Source organism: Ostrea edulis, chromosome 1 (genome assembly GCF_947568905.1).
Source record: "Ostrea edulis chromosome 1, xbOstEdul1.1, whole genome shotgun sequence".
NCBI lineage: Eukaryota > Metazoa > Mollusca > Bivalvia > Ostreida > Ostreidae > Ostrea > Ostrea edulis.
Window position 1 is genome coordinate 89,645,940 of NC_079164.1, and position 22,493 is coordinate 89,668,432.

Sequence of the window (22,493 nt, forward strand, 5' to 3'; positions counted from 1 at the left end):
AATGATAGACAACATTTTGAAATTTCAAACTGCTAGTATTGTACAACTTTCAAGCCATAAACTGTGTTGTATATTGTCTCAAACTTTAGCCCATTGCAAAAGGGAGGGAGCAAATAAGATTGCCCATGGCAGAAGCTTTCTGACTTTAAATATTGAAGTTGTTTGAATCTTAGGATATATCCCAGTTGTTTTCCCTGTTCTAGCTCTAGGAACAGCACATGTGTACAGCGCAGTAACGGATCAGATATTTGAATTCACACATCTCCTGCATCTCTATAGTCATGTGCCATTGAGTGAGCTCATTTGACACCAGTCTGAACCAGCCCACCTGACTGTCGCACCATACAACATGAACAACAAACTCAGTTCTCAAGCAATAGAAATGACAGATGATTAAAGTTAACAAACTGTAAGTAATCAGATAGATATAAATTAATATTTTCTTTACCCTAGGTGAGTCGTCCCCTGTCATCTCCATTACGGCAAAGTCAAAGTTCTTCAGTCTCTGTTTCAGCTGATCGTCTAAATCATCCTGTTTGAGTGATAAAAAAAACATAGATGTTCATTAGACATCTCAAAGTAAGACAAAAGGTCAAGGTTTCATCAGTACAACTCAAAGAATCAACACTGTTTAAGAATCAGATGGCTGAATATAATTTGTTTATAAGTCATTCAGTTCATGTTTTGTTAGATATTTATATACTTAGAATACATAATTTTAATTAGCTTAATTTACAGCTCTATACACTTTAAGATTGGCAAACATCAATATCTGATCTTGACAGGTCATCATCTAATTTTTATAATTCCAGATACAATATTTCTCATGAAGTAACGACACAGTCTATATATACTGGCACTGCGTTTGATGCACAGTTTAAGTGAATGAATGACTAGTTAATGATTTTGCACTGCAACACATAACATATACATTATTTAAAGCTAGCCTGTAATTTATTTGGGTGTTCATTATAATTTGAGTTAGTGTCTGATAAAAGCATGGTTTCGTAAAAGTTAGTCCTACTATCATAGACATCCACATGATGACACATATAATAACTGATAAGTATTAAAACTAACACAGAGCAAACTGTACAAGTCTGTCACGGACTCGCTAACACAGAGCAAACTGTACAAGTCTGTCACGGACTCGCTAACACAGAGCAAACTGTACAAGTCTGTCATGGACTCGCTAACACAGAGCAAACTGTACAAGTCTGTCACGGACTCGCTAACACAGAGCAAACTGTAAAAGTCTGTCACGGACTCGCTAACACAGAGCAAACTGTACAAGTCTGTCATGGACTCACTAACACAGAGCAAACTGTAAAAGTCTGTCACGGACTCGCTAACACAGAGCAAACTGTACAAGTCTGTCATAGACTCGCTAACACAGAGCAAACTGTACAAGTCTGTCATGGACTCGCTAACACAGAGCAAACTGTACAAGTCTGTCACGGACTCGCTAATATAAAGCAAACTGCATGTACAAGTCTGTCAAGCGACAAACATGATTTCTATATTAACTTGCTTAACTCTATCAACAGGACTAATATATATATAGCCCTTGTAAGACTTAAATGCATTATTAATTAGGCCACATTCTACAGTCACGGGTAACATTACAGAATTTTTGGCCAATATAATAACTGTAATAATTAAGAGTCAAAACCAGAAAGCATCAAGCATTTCATGGAAAGTCAAAATCTTTGTTTTTCAAAAGCTGCCGATATATATTTGATTTTATCCCACTTATTTTAAATACAAAAACAAACTTAAAAATGAATTTAATTTCATTTCCTTAGCAACAGGTGCACAAATTCTTGTGAAAATCAATGATTTTTAGCTATCTTAGGGGGGAGGGGTATATTTCCTGTAAGTAAATATTCTATGTTATTTTGTCTACTTGATTTAGTTTCAGAATGGTTTTACCCATTTTTTAGAAATAACAAATGCTCAATTTGTCCAGGGTAATTGTTGCCATGACAATTAACGAATAAAAACATGAATTTTAACACTTTACGATTTTCAAAAATAGCAGAAGTTTATCACTATATAATTAAAATCTACAACCGCCCTCGGAAAAATGAAATCTATATTCTTGTTAGGGGTCATCTATATATGATATATGTAAAATAAAATTGGTTGGCAACTTTAGTACAGAAAAGTTATAAAAGGTTCAAATGTATGTAAAGCTTGCATTCAAAGCATTTTTAACGGATGAGGGGAAAACTGATTAATTGCAAAATTTCTAAGAATATAATTCATATTTGTTCTGATGATTACATATTTATTTTGTACTTACCGGGTATTGTTGATTGGAAAATTCACTGACATTTGAATAATATTTATATATATTGTTCAGATATTATAATGATAATGCATTCAGGGTCATTCCAGTGTAACTAAATGTATTATTTTTGTGTTTGGAAATGATATTGCATATTGAAAATAACCAAACAAGTTTGCTACTAAAAATTTATTTGCTATTTTCAAATATGAAGAAAATAAAAATAGAAATTTCTCAACCAGCTAAAGAAGCAACTAGTTTGTCATTTGGATAGCCAACGCCCCCTACCCCACCCCCAATTTTACAACATTCTTAAAAAGCATATATAGAGGTAACAAATTTCTAGAATTTGAAGAAAATCTAGTAAAATCACCGATTTTCAAACACCAATCAGTCTAAGGGTAGTGCTTAAAATTCAATCAAAATTGTTTTCAGTTGTTAGAGAACACCCATATTTACATTATTTGTAAGAAAAATCTGTCCTCGGGCTCTCAGTGATAATGGAAATCTGTACTTCAAATAAGGCATGCATTTTCTTTATTCTCCTGTATATAATTTCCCAGCACCGAGTAGGATGATTAATTGCAAGTCATTATGACTTGACACTTAAAAATGCTTACCAAATAAAATTCTGTATAAATATACCTGTATATGTGTCGTGTGTGCATTAGTATTAGACAGCTAGATTTGGAAAATTAAGATTTTTAGCTACTTTGAATCGTTATGCTTAGCAAAAAATAAGAACACCCAACTGAACATTTGTTTAAATACAAAACACAACTTGTAAATGTTGTCATTTATCATGTTTATAATGCATTTTTGGAAAGTACCCATTTTAAAATGACAAAAAATGCCATGTAAGACGTCACGGTCTATGTTTGACGTCATACTACAACTGAAGCAGTGGTGGATCTAATTTTAAAATTACGAGCTTGTTTTGTGCAACTGAAAATAAAAACTTCTGTTTTTTTTTAAATTTAAGAACATCAAACCCTCCAGCCGAGTTTCCATTCCTTAACTGCATGGTACTTGATATACCCCACCCAGTGATGTGAATCCTGGTGATACCCCCACCCCCAGTCCTGTTTTAGGGTTACATTTGTAGTTTAGTATAGAATGTATGATAAATCAACTAATTAATGCAACTTAGCCTAATAATTTTACTCACAAGGACAAGGAAATTGTACTTATGTTTATGAAAAGATACAGTAGCATGCTTGACATCAAATGCTTGTGATCAGCTTTTGAATGGGTGTTATGCAATGTATTGTTGCCAATTTAAATAAAAAGGGGGAGGTATGTAACATGTAGTGAACTTGAATATATATTTCTATTTACAAGGCGCTAATATATGTAATCCTTGTAAACGTTAAATATAGGGATTCTGTTAAATATGATATTAATTGTTTTAGACTATATATGAATAATATGTGTCTGTGCTACGTAGACAATACATGGGGATTATTACATGAAATTAAGAATATTACCACCTGAACGACATTGTATATATATGAAGATTGTACGTGTGTTTATTCTATTATGTGATCTTCATAAAAGTGTAAAAAAAAAATTGTTCTTTTAAGCACCCTTATTTCATTGGAAGAGGCTATGTTAAACGCACAGGGAAGGAGTCCGGAAACACCCCCCCCCCCCCCCCTCTTAGAAAATATTTAAGTATACTTACCTATTCTTATGCACTTCCAGATGTAGTATACTATAAGCATTATTTGAAGGAATGGAATGAGAAAATTCCATGTGGTAATAACTCCTCCCCCCAGGAAAGATTGTATATCTACATGCACTCGTCGTTTTGAATGGTCCTGCAGCTTTAGGTCAGTGAACTGCCATATTGTTTAAAATTGTAACACCCCCCCCCCCCCCCCCCCCCCCCCCCCCCCCCCCCCCCCCCCCCCCCCCCCCAATCTTTTTGATGTACTACAGCATGTGAATTCACTATAGATCTTGCATACATTTAGAATAGGCTTAAATGATATTTTTCATTGCAAAATTACTATAACTACCTCATGCACTTCAATCTTTTCACTACTCATGATGAGCATATTGTCAGTATAACTGCAGTACAATAAACTAGGGGCAGGCCTAGTAATTAATTAAGCTGTACGTATTCTAAAAGTATATTGAGTGAATTCATCAATTGTGAAAAAAATATATCTGAATATAGATAACCTGTAATAGTTGCTATTCACCGTAGTAAAACTAAAAATGCAAATTATATGAAGGAACTTTTGAATTTTGAGATCATGTAAACAATTACCATTTCTACCTCCTGAATCTGAAGAGTTTTCAAGGGAGGTAATTTGACAGTAAAATTGGCAATATATCATGGGGATAATTAAACGTTTTTTTTAAAAATGTATAAACGTGTAACTTGTCAATGGATATTTTTCTTGATAATTGTAGAACAAATGCCATATTGTTTGTAAAATAAGTTAGTACACCTTGACATGGTTGTAGACTTTTTTAAAAGTCTATCAAATTTACTGCTTTTTGAAAGCAAAATTAATGTTGTCATGAATTGATTAACATAAATCAGTGTATATATGTTAATAAAAAATCCAATCAAAAGTGTTTCATGATAACCTGCAGTAATAAATATGCGTTTGCAATAGAGAAAGTCTAGTGTTATACTTTTAAAAATACATAACATGCTGTCTAAAAGGCATGTGGTTTCCATGGTAACAATGTGAAAAGTGAATTTTTGGTTGAATTTTTTTTATTAATAGACTTAATGTATCATGAACATTTTATATCAGTTTCATCAAAATCTGTTTTCATGCCACTTTCCATATTTTTCACAAATGCTTGATGCTTATAACTGATTTTGTCCTCTTAAATATTATGTAGGCATCTGTTTGGGGGGCCTCATGACGTCAGTACAAGTGTCAAGGACAGAAAACATGACATTTCTATTCATAAAATGAATACATGTATGTAATATAATTAATATACTTCCTGTGTATGACTTGGTTGACATACAATAGCTCAGATGGTCATCGTTTGTTTTCATCATTACAGAAATATGATTTGGGTATATTTTCTTCCTGTGACCTTGACATTGTCAAAATGAGAGGTCTTGGTTTACAATCATGACAAATGCAGGAACCTATGTGTCTAACATGACTGTCTAGAGCAATTTATGTCTAAAGATATGGTATATTTATCTGGGTGACCATGATTTTGTCCATATGACCTTACTATAGTCTAAAGCGAGGACTCATTCGAAAGTCATTTGCAGATTATATTGTTTCCATGAGCATAATCAATGTTACATTTAATGTTACAAAAGATAACAAAAGAAAGTATGGCCTGGGCATGTTTTACATAAATAAACGAGACAGACAGACAGACAGGGTGATCTCTCAGAGTTTGATTTGGGGTTATAAAAACACACATGCAAGCATGAAGCCATTCAAGTGATTTAATATTAATTCACATCTACAAAATGATGAGACAGTCCATTTCAAATTCACAATTCCATTAGATTGGTGCCTAAATGCTTACCAGCACCAACTCCTCCTCTGCAGGTAACTCTACAGGGGTTGCTAATTTGAGAGGCTGACAACAGGGAAATCATATCAATTTTGTAATTCATTAAATGGAAAGCAATTATACTTAGAGCAATCAAGATTCACAAACACTACTTAAAACTTGGACCTTTGCCTATATTCAAGTTTGTTGACAATAAAATTAGCTTTGGGACAATTTAGTAGGAGAGAAAAACCATAAATGTTGTAAGACTGCATGGCTGAGGAAACTGCCCTGATATACTTTAAAATTATTCATTGCAATTACATGTATGTTTGGATCTTTTTCACACATACAAATTGAATAAGAAGTTCATTATGTGATATCAACTATAGAGATAGATCACTTTGCAGATAATCTGTATAAAAAATCATCAAGTTATGATCACTATTCAATTTCTGCAATATCTACATAATTTAGGATGTACCTACACTAGTCCATTAATGAATGTTGGTTGTCACACCAGCCCTTAACAATACCTCAGAATTTAAAGAATACAAAAAACTCAGATCAACAACAGTCGATCATCATTTCATTTTACCTCAGGGTCTTTGGGAGGGGGAGTTTCATGCTTTGGTTGTGACACTAGATGGCGCTCTGCTTTGCGTTTCTCTTTCTTCTCTTTTTTCTTCTCTTCGACACTTGGTAGTGTGGGTACCTCTAAATCAACCTTGATGTCTTTATTTTTGCTACAATAAATCAAATATTCAAAATACATTTGATGATAATGAAATAATGAATACATGTATGAAACATTTTTTGTTTAACCCCCAATATAATGAAAAATTAATAAGAGAATTATTTGTGTTGACACTTTATACGGACTTTAATGTACAGGCATCAAGCGAACTTTTGGTACACCCCCAAGTATATATTTTACTGCAATTTCAAGTTTAAATAAAATCTATTGATTTAGCTTTTGGGGTCCACTTTCCTTTCTTGAGAGTAGTTTGTCAAAATTCTACTTCACATCACCTCCCCAGGTGTGATCTTGATCAAACTTTCCCCTTTCTCTTCCTACTTTTAAATATTTGACAATACTTATTTGATATCAAATTTACACCTTTAAATCTTGGTAAATTATGCACTTAGATTGGTAAACATTTCTAACAGAGAAATTATTTTTTGATGAAAGGTATCCCATTTCTTTTCATGGTATTAACAGGTACATGTATATAGCACAATTTTTTCTAGGACACATGAACATTTTACTTTGCTTGAATTCCTTTTTATAGCAATGAACATTTTGTACATAGAAGGTTTTCCACTCCTTGATCAAGTTTCTGAACACTTTAAGAACTGTGATTTTAGAGAATTTGCTATTATGCAAATTTTCATAGGTAAGAGTGTCATTAAAAAGCTGTTTTGTCAACAAGAGTTATTTAAATGAATGTTTTAAATCTTAGGAAACAAGTACTTCACATGAGAGACATTGAATGAGCTTTGTGGAAAGAAATATCTAGAACAAAAAAATTATACATGCCGCAGCACTGTACAAATATGAGACTTATATAATCATAAATTTTAAACCTCTCTGCAAACATTTTTAAAGCTATCTTCAAAAATAATTCAGAGTATATCATTCAAAGTTTTTACTTATACTTAGAATTTGAAATTCATTGCAAATACAAAATGTTTACAAAACATGTAATGGCAATATAGATCAAGAAATTTTTCTTAGAACCTCACACTCCATCTCCCACGCTTTGAAGTTGTACAATTTAAGTTATCTGTTGCTTTGGAAAGATGTGCTTTTACAATTTAGTAAACAGCTATTTTCTGTCAGAAGGACAATATTAGATTTTCTATACCAATTGCATGATATAAAGAATCTGAAAACTAATTCTGATTGGTCAATGTAAAGACCTTGTTTCCATACTAGAGGAACAGAGAGATGGACGGACATGCACTTAAATTTAAATTCAGTCATCCTATAGAATTGGTAATGAAATGATCAAATTTTAGTGATTTTCATAGCCACATAAAGTTGCCTCCTTACCTTCTTTCTCCCCTAGTAGAATGAAATGGAACTTTTGACAAGTTGAGTCAATCCCCATTGAAATAATAAATAGGAAAATATTCAGCAAAAAGATTATTAACTTGTTTCCATGATGTTTATCAGGACAGCAGATAAGGTAGACATATTTCCCTTCAACTCTATGTACATAGGACAAATCCACCCAATTGATTGACAAGGGAAATTGATTAAATATAGATTTACAACTGGGTGAAATCGATGTTCTATGATTATACCCCATCAATGAATTCTGTTGATTAATGACTGGGCATTCCGTATCCAACTGTTCAACTTTCTGAGACATAAAAGGTATATTCATGTTTTTTCCCCTCTCCTTGACAAATTCACTCTCTCTCTTTCGTTACTAAACATGAGAAAACCATTTTCACTATCATCATATATGTAGAGCTCAGTGAGCAACAGCTATCAATACCAAGTTTGAATTTTTTTCTAATGGCAAATTTCACTTATTTTTTGTTTTAGAAACTACTTTCCAATAACAATCATACTCTAATTAAGACCAGCATTCTGTTAAAATACATTTTTAATTACGACCAGCATTCTCTGCAACTCTGTACATCATATCTGGTTCCACATGGAAAAATACTTATATTGATGGAAACCCAACATGCTGCTTTCTTTCAACTTTTTCCCCCCATCCAAATCACATTAGCAATACTACATGTATTGAGCCTTAAATTAAGATTGAAATCCATAACTGAAATTAAATTCATACTCTAAATAAATTTTTTAAAAAAGAGAAATCTTCCTGTTATCTCAGTACTGTACCTTGGTTGTGATTTGTATTTTTAAAATTCCTCCCTCCACTTCAGTGCATTATCCTTAGTTTCACATAAATTACTGAAAGGTCTATAAAGACAAATTTCTTCCAAAGAAATGTCAGATTGTTGAAAATTGAAAAATTCTGTCAAATTAATTTCAATCTTTATATTTTACCACTGCAGAATATATACAAAAGTGGAGATATTTAAAAGTCTGGGTTAAATTCTTTTATTAAATCTTATTTTCAATACGCATGTTCAAACTCAGGTGACATTCACCCAGTAGATATAATTAAAAGCCTACCATATTCTCACCTAGAAACGCGGTGGTGTTTTACCTATAAACAACCCCACTGCTAAGTCCTTTTTTATCTTGTCACTTTACTTTCCTTTGTAAAAGAAGATTTCCTTCGTGCGCATGAAAATTTGTGTCATAGTGTTCAGCCAGGCTTAATGCAGCCTTATCAAAGACAAAGGAGACAAAAGACCTATGCTGTGTGTTTAACAAATCTGACTTCAAAAGAACAAGGACGTCGTATTTTACACAGAACAAATATTGAAATAGTGTGCAGATAATTGCACTCTCACAAAAAGTCCTCCATAAAAAAATCTATATTCTTGAAAAAAATCTTTGCCTTTTAAATTTCTCCTTCAATATGTATAATTATCAAAAAAACAAATTTACAACGAAATGGAAAATGAAAATTTAGTGACACTTTTAAGATCCATTAAAAGGAACACCTTTAACAACCTCAACATTAAGTGATACTTTATTGCAAAAAGAAAGTCTACTTTCCGAGGCTCAGGGGAAATAATACAAGAAAAATAACAGCAACATTGGAAGTGAAGGCCAGGGAGGTTTAAAATATATGTACATGTATATAATAAAATCCACACTATATGTCTACTTCACAATGATTACATATACTGTAAAACATATTACACCAATGCAGATCATTTGTTGTCCTCTATAATGAGTATCTATATCTCAATATATGCAGAGTCTACATTGTAATGCATTAGTCAGTGATCTATGCACATTTCTGTATCAAGGGGAATTACTCTAGGATTTTTTCTAAGTGCAATCTATAAGCTTATAATATGAGGCAGAATTTTATGCAGTTAATCATGAAATCAATTGAACTTTTGTTTATATTACAGATAATGTGATAAATTCCATGCATTTTAAAAATTGGTTTGAAACATTTCAAAATTTTCACATTTCTATATTCAATCAGAGGCTTTCAACCTTAGGTCTATCATGCAAAGAGGAGTTATTCTTAATACGATCTGTAAACTCATTGTTTAATATGTATAAAATGCATTACGGTTACATGATCAAATCCTAAAATGCCCAACAGGGCAAAGTAATTAAAAGGTGGTAATATAATTAAATTAAATTATATTCAGTATCATCCATCGATCCCTATATCAAGTGATGGCAGGTTTTTTTTTTTGGGGGGGGGGGGGGAGGGGGTGTTTTTTTTTACATTTATGGAGCTTATGTGGAATGATATCTCACCTGTAAAATATGTAGTTATGAGTTTAAACTCAGAAGCAATTGAACGATTTTAATTACAACATATCACGATTCACAATTTCTGAGTTGCCTAAGAGTTATTTCCCTTTGTTGAATGAACTGAAAGTGATGTACACACTTGGTCAGGGCACAAATCAACTCAACTCAATGGAAACACACATTTTAAATTAGTAAGTTTATGAATATTTAAGGATAATATACTGAACTTCTTAAACATTTTGTTGTGATATGGTCATTTTAGTGTGTACTACCATATTATTGTCGGATGTGAACAAAAATATAACTTTTGACAGCATATAAATTATCTATACATAACCAAGCTAATAAATATACACTCAATACACAATGCAAGCAATCAATTGAATACTAATCCTTCCTCAATTACAAAAAAAAAACCACCCTGACATCTTAGAAATTGTGCTTTTATTTAAATCATTACTTTTTTTGTGATGCCACTATTGAATTGTATCAGATGACATATTGTTTTCATTGAGAATTGACGCATTATTTTAAAGTATAAAGCTACAGAAGAGACAACATTTGCAAATGTAAATATATCAAAAGCATGATGATTTCTAAGCGTAATTCTAAAGATGGTATATGTAAACAGCTAGCTTATACATGTACAATCTGATGACATGCTTGTGTCCAAATTACCACTGCTGTACAAGAGTTATGCTAGTAAAGAGATTTCATCACATTATATAAAATTTCAGGAATGAATTTTATTGATTTTTCTAGATAAACCATGAATGCAAATTCACTCTACTTCAAAGTTAAACTAGCCTGAAGTTGTCCAAGTCAAGATTTTTGTCTGAAAATTTGACAACTTGTCAATGCGATACTAAACCTGAATAACAATGCTCAGGCGAAGTCTTTTTGAGTAAAAAATATACAAGTTATAGTGACTTACCTATCATTTATCTGATTTGTCAAGATACACTTATTCATCAAGATGCAAATACATAAGAAATCTAAACAGAGAACGCCGAGATGTGAGTTGCACTTACATGTCCTCCATTGACGGTGCTGGAGGGGGGGACTCTGTCGGTTTAGGGGGTTCCACTTTATCCTCCATCTCCTCTTTCATCTTCTTTGTCCTGTTGATTGGCTTCTTCTCTTTTTTCACGATGCCTCTCCTTCGCCTTTCTTCCTCCTCAGCCTCGCGAAGAGATTTCAGGAGATCTGCATCCTTGTTTTGATCATCTTTTGGAGTTAGAGGTTCGGGAGTTGGTGGTGGTTGAACAGGTGATTGGCGGCCATCATTGTCAACAGGGACAGTAATAGGTTCCGTTTTCTATGTTAAATTAAAAAAAATGGAAATTTTGTAACAATAACTAAAGTAATGATGACTGAGTAAAATTATTTCAAATGTGTCAGTTATAAAGAAGAGAGAGAGAGAGAGAGAGAGAGAGAGAGAGAGAGAAAGAGAGGGGGTAAAATGTGTGGCAATTATACAGTTCTAACCCTATACAATCTCATCCCCTATTTCCCTCCCAACTCAATACATGTTCTTTGAGATATCTGTAATGCTGAAATCCAGCGCATTATACATAATTTTGTATTTCCTTCTCATGGAGAGAAAGAAAGAATGAGGAATATTGAAATGACTGAATTTGATACTGAGACACATGTATATATATTTATGATATCTACTTAGTTACTACATAGTTCTATAAGCAGGCTGTCTTCAAATACAATTTATCACCGAATTCAAAACCATACCTATTCTTTGAAGTTCTGGATAGATATCAAACATTTCACCAATCAATTTACAAAATGAACTTCGATCAACTTCCTCTATCTCGACGCACATAAAATTCACAATTATACCTACACTTTACAGCAATTAAACCTGATTGAATTCTCGTAAAATCACAATGACTCCAAAACAATACACTATCCCACACGATGCAGTTTCATCAACAATTATTCCGATTATGTTATCAATTATTAGGCTATAAAGTCCCACAGGGCGTAAACATAACTAATTTGTGTAATAATGATTACTGAATCATCCAGGCAGAGAGAGGTCTTGGTAACAGCAGCAGACACGCAAAAATCAATTTCTGCTCGGTAGCCTTTCAGAGAGTATAGATCTTTGCTGTATTTGCTATTCAGGTGCAAGACAGGTTTTAAAAATGCAAATAGACCTTAATTTGTCCATTTGTGATATTCACAATGTAAACTTGGACTTCATATTCTTAAAACGATTGCATCGTTTTGCTTTATGGATACTGTATGTATTTGGTTTAATCATTATCAGTATATATTTCTATGAAGTGAAAAATGTGTAGGGAGAGAATAGCTTTATAGATTTACCAAAGGCAGTCAATTTAGTGCCTTTAATCTGCAAGGTACTGAATAATTCATGGCGGTACAGTACTTATCGGAAATTTCTCAGATACTGAATGAGCACTGGATGTCAGCACTGGTACAATATGTGTATGATTTGAGCTAGAAACCATTCTTATGAGAAAATAGTTAAATAAATTTCCATCTTTTGGAAAGTTAAATCTTCAATGTCTGAAATCTGTAACAATTAACTTAAATTTTTACAACTTTAAGTTCCTTCATGGTTTTTAATAATTTATCTTTGAAATTTGATTAACATTATCAGATGACTATAATTACTTATTAAAAAAATTGCAGAAGTACATAGCTGACTTAAAATGAGTTATATTAAAAAAAAAGTAACACATACACACAAGTACTAATAGTACATGTACTAGAATTTTTAAAAAAAAGACTTGCCTTTTTTTCATTATAGATGTCAGTTTTTGTGACTGGTTTGCCTGAAAATACATAAATATGTATAATGTTAACTTGCTTAATTAAAATACCAAACCATTAATACATGCAATGAAATGTGATAACTATACAGACAAGGTAATAATGTTTTTAACTTTCAATTATATCAAATTAATTTGTTTCCTTAAATTAATCAAATAAGAGTAAATATTTTTTTTTACAATGCATCAATACTGTTCACAGATAAATAACATTCATATTCTATATATGCATATTATATAATAATTTCATGACATACATTGTTAGCTTCATTACATACATGTAGTTTAATGTCAGAAAAATCTAACTAAACCAAAGGTATTTACATGTATATACCGTCCACCACAAATATTATACATCACACTTATCAGTAAATAGAAATGAGTAGACAAATCAAAATTACAGATCATGAAATAAACCTCTCCAGATATTAATTGCAAGTTAACAATTAGTCAGTTCCTGGAATAAGAGGAGGTATATATAGTCAACAAAGTATATCAAAATTGTTCCCCTTTGATCCTTGGCGTTTAACAGGATTTTTACAAAATTAAAACAGATTACCAACACATCATGAGAATGCAAGATAAAATTTTGTTGGTTTCCAGTTTTGACACTTTTAACAGGATTTGCAAATTAACAAATTTATAATTCCATGCATCCACTATATTACAACAGCAATTTGAGAATCTGTAACTGAAAGAATTTTATCTTCTTTTTTTTTTTTAATCCTTTGAAAGAAGACCAAAGAAATTTGAATATGGGTCAATATCATTATATGGTTAAAAATAAAAATTGAATATATCTTTGTTCCTTTGTTAAGCAGTGTATCAATATCTGAATCATTTATCTTCAAATTGTTTCAAAGTGGCTGGTTAAGATTAACTGTTATTCAATGCTGGCATATTTTTAAAAAGCAGTTTAAATTAATTCTCAAAACAATATTCCATAAAAAATGCAAAAACATTAGATAAAATAATCATAATATGACTTTTTAAAAGCAAACTTAATTCATTTAATGTTTTAATTTTTGAAAAAGGAAAACAAAAACAAGTTATATCAGTAAGTTTTAAGAAATTAATTGATGGCATGTTAATATTAAGGTGCATGCATGCTCAACAAGGGAGGCAAATCTCACTCGATTTTTTTTTTAATATAGTGTACCAGTGATAACAACTCTGATATCAACGGAGAGGTGTGGAGGTTGTGTGATGGAGCTGTTAGATCTGTCCGACTTACTGTCCGGGATATCTACAACTGCGGGGGAAACGATATCGGGCTTTGTATCTATCTCTGGCTTAGCTTCCTCTTCTGAAATTTTTTGTTGATATTTGAAACATATATTTCAAATTTAAACAAGAATTCTAATCCACTGTGCAAAAGTAGGTCATTTCTGTTTTAAAAGCAACAGCTTTAGAATAAATATACATAATGCTTTATGAAATGTAATTGTCAATAGACTGTGATGATATTGTTAAATTGCAGTAACTTTTATGATATTCTGATATCCTGAAATGCAAGTTGATGCTGCTCTGGTGTAAGCATTTCTAAGCAAAAGAGATAAAACTCTTTGTTAATGTTGCTAGAAAACTCAGTAGTGCTTAATTACAGTTGGCAAGGCACATTCCGTTTTTAAAGATGAAGGCAATACCGGTATAGCCGAATTATTGAAAACTGGCCTTCAGATATTAAATGTATTATGACATCAGATTACGACATCACTAATGTTTCCTATGGAAGGAACTAAAAAATATCACACATATGTATATAGCTATAATCCATGCGAGTTCTTGTACAAATCAATTACTGTAATTTATTTAGATATATACTTCATTTGTAGTTTGTAAGACATGTAAGTACACAGCTGTAAACAGAAGCAACTTTCTCATGGCTAAAACACATCATGAAAAGAAGGAGTGCAATTTTATTTAGAATGACGTAAACTTACATACGCAATACTAACCTATTCAAATTTACACATTTAAACTAGTTTGTCTTATTACAAATATCCAATGTAAGCACCACTATACAATTTCTACAGTAAAAATGTAAGATGCCTCTACCAATTTTCCAGACTTTCTACAAATCTCTTGACCAATGAACACATTGTGATACCATCTGCATTAAAGATTGCTGTTACAGTGTACTAGTGATTTGTTCTTACCTTTCAGAAGATCTCGACTGTCAGCATCATCCACTATGGAGGAGGGTGACCCCGGCCTGCCCTCCGTGCCTCCTCGTCCCTCCTTACTGTTCACAAATACAAACACTTCATTACACAACAACTCGCTTAATTCTTACACATAAACAGCTGATGTGTTACAAATAAATATTCATATCTGGTTGAAATATCTCTGTGATAGTACGAAAAAATTAACCCAATCTTTATTAGTAAATGATAATTAAGGTACATGTAGTATGGATTTTTAGATTTACAATAAACATATCAATTAAGTAACCTCTCCCAAACAAAGGATTATAAAACAAAAGCACGTCAGAATCAACAAAAAAGGATTTGCACATTTTATAAATATAACATGTCTTCTGAATATCTGCTCATCAAATTACATTTCATTCAATTACAGGAGCACTTTAAGATACAAAACTGTAAAATAGGAAAAACTTAAAGATAATTAATATGAATATATTAATTATACACACGTTAATACTTCATCATGGATAATGAATTAAGACTGAATGAATAAGACAGGATGTTAAGTCTGTATAATTATGAAGAATTTCTTAGAGTCACAAAAATTAAAAAAAAAAAAGTGGCCAAGTGAAAATACTACACCAGACACTTTATTGAGTGATTTCAAGTGAGACAAAGGCAGAAATACTGAGTGAACTGGTGGAGAGGCTTATTGGTTGTTTCAGAAAGGTTAGAGAAACACAGTGATTGGGTGGTTGCACTCTGCACATGCAGTGTTCAAAACACCAAGACTTACTCCGGTTCTGGCACCATGGAAGGCTCTGGCGATGCACTGTTTGACACACAAAGTATCAAAGCATTATTTTTAGACTGTCACTTTATAAGCACCAACATTTAACAATATCCATTTTCTTTTTCAAGCACAAAGCTAATTTATTAATTTTTTTTTCTACTACCAGTGTGAACACATTCCACAGAAACTTTTACATTTGTTATCAAAGCCAATTATAATTTACTCATCATGCAATAAATTAATAAATTAACAATATTTTTCATTCAACATGCATATTTTGGCATTCATATTGACACAGCAAAAAAATCTATTTTCTTGTTAAATTTTTTCCAATTATCAGCATTGCAGAACCACTGAATGTAATGTTTAACAACACTCTGGAGTAATATATGGTATATTCACAATATTTTTAAGTCACATAAACCAACCAATAACACACAATCCAAACACCAATGCAGGTTAATCTATTAAATCTAATTGATTATAGCTCTGGGATTTTTGTCCTTGAAGCATTATCACATTGACACAAATTGTTAGTGCTCACCGCAACATCCAAAACGTAGAAAGATTTGATGCTTTAGCTTCCTTTCTTAGAAGACTACAATTGATTTATCAAAATCAAATCTCAGGGACATTTTCACATCATAACTATACTGATTTACTAAATAATAATTCCTGAAGTTAAACAACCACAGTTAAACCATCAGGAAAATTTCCTAGTAAGCTTAAGTGTGAGCTAGTACATACATTGTGTATTGAAAACAATCATTAATAATGATTAGTGCTACTCTTATAGAATCCTGAAGTACTGTGCTGCAGAAGCTTGAAACATATAAGTGGTATTATTATTGGTTTTTATTACATGATGTACTGAATAGCTGCAAGTATAGTTGTAACCACAGAAATTCACTCTGATAAAGCAGTCCAAAGCCTTTGTTTACACATTTGGATTGTTATATCTGTAATGGCCAGCCGTGTTTGATTGCCGGTGGCCAGATAGCTCGGTTGCTAGAGCAAATTGACTAGAGATTCAGGGGGCCTGGGTTTGAATCACAATTCTGGTCCGTGGCATTTTCTCCTTTCCCGTTACATATCATTCTTATATGCTCTCATGAAATTCTTAAATAGATAATTAGTTATGTATAGACTTATATTGGGACACTTCATTACAATGTAAAACTTTAATGTTCAATGTTCCATCATGCAGACTGTATTTCTACATTGTGATGTCATACAATAGGAAAGACCTGCTTTAAAATTCATATCCTTGATCTCTTAGAAAAAATATATGCATGAATGTAAATATTGTCATATAATAATTAAGGCAATTACTGCCTTCTGCCTGATTAATACACAGTGTTCAAGAAACATGATATTAAACATTATTGACCTCATGGCAATTAAGCTTTAAATCAAACAAAAGTGAATTAATTAAAATCAAGAAAAGTTACCTAAAAATTAATGGTCGAGGCAGATTCATGAATTCATATAAATGTTTTTAAATTGCTGAATACATATGAAGTTTTATAAAATTAGATCATATTAGGAGTGGTGTTGATTATTTTGTTTTATCAGTTTATGAGATATGTCTGGGATAGAAGAGACTATACACATCACTAACTCCTCCACAGTTTGTTAAGCTCAAATTGTCCTTAACCAGGTTATATAATGTATAAACTGGTCCTCCTCCACAGTTTGTTAAGCTCAAATTGTCCTCAACCAGGTTATATAATGTATAAACTGATCCAAGTTTTTCATTCCTTGAATGATAAATTAACGAATGTCAAAACATTTTGTGTAGAAAGCAAGTTCAACATCCCTATAACTACTATAGCAACAACAGGAGTGAGGTGGGTGCTGTAATATAAACACACGGAATGCCTTTGTAACAAAAATTATATAAAAAGGCCAACACATGTATCCATTACACACGTATCCAGTGATCCCAAATGACCCTCAAGCAATTCCAGATGCTACACCTCAGAGTTCTATATCACCTGAAAAGGCCATAGGTAAAGCTGGGTCTAAATCTGACAGAGGTGCCTATACCCAGCCAAAGGTCAAGGGCGTGCCTGACCTTTATTCCTGCCCTGGTAGAATAGGATAAATACATGTATTATGACAACACCCTATCTCACAGTATCGATTCTCCTTGTTCAAACATTACTGCATGAGCTGATCCCTCCTACAACAGTTTTTTTTCTTTAGATATGCTTTTAATCAAAATTAGTATAATATCTGAAATTTTTTTTCTTTAAAAGCATAGTGCAAGAGCTTAAAAATTCTACATGTATATATTTTTCAAAAAGAACATTTAAAAAAAAAAAAACTTAATATTAGTGAATTTCTTAAAAGGGCTTAAACATTTCTTGCTCTCTGTGACCAGAAAACTTAATTTGACTAGAAAATAACAGGTCAATATTTCAGCATAAATACTCCAATTTTTCTGAAAGTTTCAGTGCTATTAAGTTATGAATAATTCAAATGAAATCATCCACAAATTATTTACAGTATAATAACATTATGTCAGCATGAAAATTTAACACTGGACTTTGTTTGATCTAGCTATGACATAAAAACAATGCAGGTCTTTCTTTGAAAGGCATATTGAGATTTATTTCGTCAAATGTTCTTTGAAATAACACTTTTAATGATATGTGAACTGGTGACCTTAACCTTTGCTCTCTTCAATTAGAAAACCTTTAGCCACATAGATTCTTTGTGTGAAGTTTCATTTCTAAAGTTCAAATGGTATTTGAGATTCTGGAAACCTATATTTATCATGTGACCAGGTAACCTTGACATTTGACCTTCAATTTACTATGCATACCCAGAAGATGGCGCTGAACAGTATCATTACCGAGACTGGAATATGAGTCATAGAGAGACTCTTCATGTGATCAAGTGTAATGATGTTTATAATGATTATATAATTCTATTTATTATTATTATTAAGTGGTATTTGGGATATGTTGTACTATTAGATGATATGGACTGACAGGCAACAAAGTCCCAGCTTTCAGAAGAGGGAAGAATTGACTTGTGCAGAATTTACTTCCTCCATATGCATGATATCGATTGAAGGCTGAAACCAGTGCTTGCTATCACATTGTGCCTATCCTTATCTGGGAATCAATTTTGTTCAGTTTATGATTATGTTCAAACAACAGAGAAGGTCATATGTCCATCTGTAGACTTGGGCATTGTACAGGTATTTTTCTGATGTAGGTTCCAGTCTTTTAACCCCCTGACAAAAACCACCATGACCCGCAATTGACATTACATATATTGCTTTAAGTCTAGTCAGATCACTAAAAGTCAAACACTGGAAAGAAACAGATGTGCTGAAAAGGAAGATTGTTAGAGATGTAGAAATATTGGGTTCCAAATCGTGACAAAATTATTACAATATAGTAATACAGATTATATAAAGTTAAGAGTTAATGCCAGGTCAAAAAGAAAAACTCGATCAACATATTAGAGTCAGGCATCAGGGGGTGTGGCACACAGGAAAAATGAAACTTACGGCTCCCTTATGTCATTCACAATTTCGTTAACTAGATCTTCCTGGGCTAAGCTGTTGCAAAATAAGTATGAAACTTAAATGTTTGTTATATATCACTTAAATGTTAGTTATATGTCACGATAAAACTTAGATGTTCGTTCACATGTCTTTCTATTTTAAAATGAAAAAAATTTCTGAATGAATCTCTGAAAAGAATTAACTGTTTTAATCTTACATCATTCATAAATTCTTGACTGAAATATGTAAATTAAGCACTCTGAATTACAAACCTTGGCCCTTCACCTGACTAATTACAAATTAAACACATCAAACCACATACTTACACTTCCCTCATATCAAAAATAAGTATTTCAGCAGAAAATATGATCTTTATATACTCCTACTCAGACTTTGTAAACAATCTAGCCAAGTGATTCCAAATAGTATAAAAACAGATTGAGAAAGTTTGGAAAGACATTTTCATTTCGTTGCACTTCTTATGACTTAAGTCTGACATTACAAAGAGTGCAGACTCTAATTTAAAAATACCATGTACCTATAAATATGTAACTCCATTTCCATTCAAGAAAAAAATGTTCATATTTTTGATGATTGAAACGTTATTTGCTTGAAATTGCATCTGTTCTATCTCTTATGCAATAAAGATATTTTAAAAATTGTTAATTTTGAAAAGTATATAGTAATTATGCATCATGCTTTTGATTTTAGAATATTAATGGTTTAGATGTGATAGTCAGTTTTTTAACATGTAGCAAGAAAAAGTTCTTGCAATGAATTAATGTTTGACCCAAAATTTCATTTTACCAAACCTACATGTAATTAGTCACAAGGACCCTGTTAGAAAAAATCTAATAAACTCTGTATTTTCCAGATTATAATTGGAAAAAAAACACCTGTATAAGCAAATGTAGTAAGTTCATAAGGTAATTAATGAGTTTTACCTGGATTTTCTGGAATTTTTAGGTCTACATTGAAAATAACAGCATCAAGAAAATCATTGTCATAAATATCAATTATTTCAAACTTATGCTTATTTACTGGTCATCATAAGAATGCCTGTGATACTTAATTTTGAAAGGTAAATGAAAAATTAATGTCATACCTGGCGTTGCTGTGCTTGCGCCATCTAGTGAGCAGGTGCCCCTGTTGCCTGTAGTAATTGTACTCAGAACTCTCCGATTTATCCTCTTCATCTCGATGATGGAGTTCCTTTTGTCTCACAATGTCACAAAACTTTGGTCGGGTGCTCCTACTTAACTATGTGAAGAAAATCAAGAATGCTGAATTCTGGAAGCCTCACTCACAGTCGATTAAACTTTCGAGCTACTGCTAAATACGCGAAAGTAATAATTACATTTCTATCAACTGTCTTTTTGTTATAATAATTGTCAACTATGATGCAATACTCACATAATTTGCCCTGGAGTAAGTCAGCAAATCTTTCCTCTAAAACAGAACAAAATTCTTATGAGGTGTTGTTTTTTTTAGAGGGGGGGGGGGGTTGGGGGGGGGGGTTACACATAAAATTTGCAACATATGATAGGATTTTCATATATTAGTCATATCATGTTTAATATACATGTATGTTCAACATACCAAATTAGACAAAAATGGTCATTTTTAATAAAAATGGTCACCTAATTAAAGAAAAATTCATGTTTGGCAATACATGTATTGAATGTGTTATTAGCCAATATAAATATCTAGGTGTAATATCATCCTCCTGAGGTTCATTCAAGGAAGCAACATCTGATTTATACCATAAAGCTCTTAATGCCTCATTCAAACTTTATAAAGACATCAAATCTATAGATCCAGCCATTAAAGCATTTTTACGTCTTTTTTACCATTTGGATGGGGGATAATGGGGAATATACTTTTGGCACACTTGCTGGAAAAAGACAGATTTATTATATGTCAGATATCTTTAAAGATTGGGAGGTAAGAAAATCTAAATATCAAGTTTGGTAAACATCTACTGAGTGCCGGAAAAGAATTACTAATATTTCCATATTTTCAAAATTCAAGGTACTAGATATCACATGTTTTGCTCAATAATCCAAAGTATTTTACTATAATGGCAAAGACTTGAAATACAAGTACCTGTTCCACAGTGTTTAAACAGAGAATATCAACATGAATTCATACAATATAAATTGTACAAAAATATAAATAATTTTAGAAAATAACAATGGGCATTTTGGTACCTAATTGTAAAAATCTCATACATTCATTTAAAAAAAACCAAAAAAAAAACAAAACAGTTTTACTATATTTGATCAAATAGAAGTGAAGAGGTCAGAAATCAGGAAAACTTACTACATATATTTCTTGCATAAAGAAAATTTTGATATGGAAAAGTACATGTTTATAAAATCTCTAGAATAAAACTCTTTGTAGATTCGAAATAAATGTCCATGACTTAAGAATTGAAAGAGGACGATATGAATTGGTAAAAAACAATCCTGGTCAGGAAATTCCTCTAAAAATACTCTCTTATTTAGGATGGAGTGCTGCAGTCACTTCATTTCTATTATTTGAAAAAATGATAAAGCATACACAAGATGTTCACCAATTATTGTTGTTTTATACCTAACTCACCCCAGCCCCCACCCCCTTTGTGTGACCGTAATTACTGAATGTTAATATACATGTACCATAACATACATGGGCCATGTAAATACATGTATACATTATTATATACATACTGTGTGTTAAAAAAGATGTTTTGGAGAGAGAGAGAGAGAGAGAGAGAGAGAGAGAGAGAGAGATGCAATGGCATAGCCATTCTTTAATTACTGTCCAAGTTGGTTTTTAATTTTGTGTCGGAGCTATCTGAATTCATATAATTGAATTTTGCTTTGCTTTTTATTCTTTGCATAGACATCTTGATATATTGCGAATTTTCTGAAATATTGTGATAAGAGACCAGTACTTTGTTCACACACAATGCACACATTTTCTAATTGTTATATTTGCATCTTTAAATTACCAAATGTACTTGGAAATATCAGTTATTCATTTAATGCGCACATTTTATCTTTTGAAAAGTTTTGAATT

The 22,493-nt window shown here is 32.0% G+C and overlaps 1 protein-coding gene and 1 long non-coding RNA gene across 42 annotated transcripts in view; one reads left to right on the plus strand and one right to left on the minus strand.

Moving 5' to 3' along the window:
• LOC125675297 (uncharacterized) overlaps nt 1-22,493 on the minus strand; it is a 44,150-nt gene that overhangs the window by 2,857 nt on the left and 18,800 nt on the right. For 3 of the 41 annotated variants that reach the window (XM_048912845.2, XM_048912843.2, XM_048912931.2), the window contains 14 exons: nt 20,844-20,879; nt 20,536-20,690; nt 20,375-20,398; nt 19,434-19,484; nt 17,905-17,997; nt 16,452-16,505; nt 15,911-15,946; nt 15,127-15,212; nt 14,127-14,273; nt 12,930-12,970; nt 11,186-11,472; nt 6,378-6,525; nt 5,813-5,866; nt 449-532 (listed from right to left, as the gene is read on the minus strand). In XM_048912845.2, coding sequence (XP_048768802.2) covers nt 449-532; nt 5,813-5,866; nt 6,378-6,525; nt 11,186-11,472; nt 12,930-12,970; nt 14,127-14,273; nt 15,127-15,212; nt 15,911-15,946; nt 16,452-16,505; nt 17,905-17,997; nt 19,434-19,484; nt 20,375-20,398; nt 20,536-20,690; nt 20,844-20,879 — 1,296 coding nt within the window. The remainder of the gene's footprint in view (nt 1-448; nt 533-5,812; nt 5,867-6,377; nt 6,526-11,185; nt 11,473-12,929; nt 12,971-14,126; nt 14,274-15,126; nt 15,213-15,910; nt 15,947-16,451; nt 16,506-17,904; nt 17,998-19,433; nt 19,485-20,374; nt 20,399-20,535; nt 20,691-20,843; nt 20,880-22,493) is intronic. The other 38 variants (XM_056165311.1, XM_056165390.1, XM_056165319.1 and 35 more) reach the window with 34 other exon arrangements.
• On the plus strand, nt 251-16,160 carry LOC125675416 (uncharacterized). Its single transcript, XR_007370487.2, has 3 exons — nt 251-409; nt 14,122-14,344; nt 15,134-16,160. It is a non-coding gene; the product is annotated as an uncharacterized LOC125675416 (long non-coding RNA).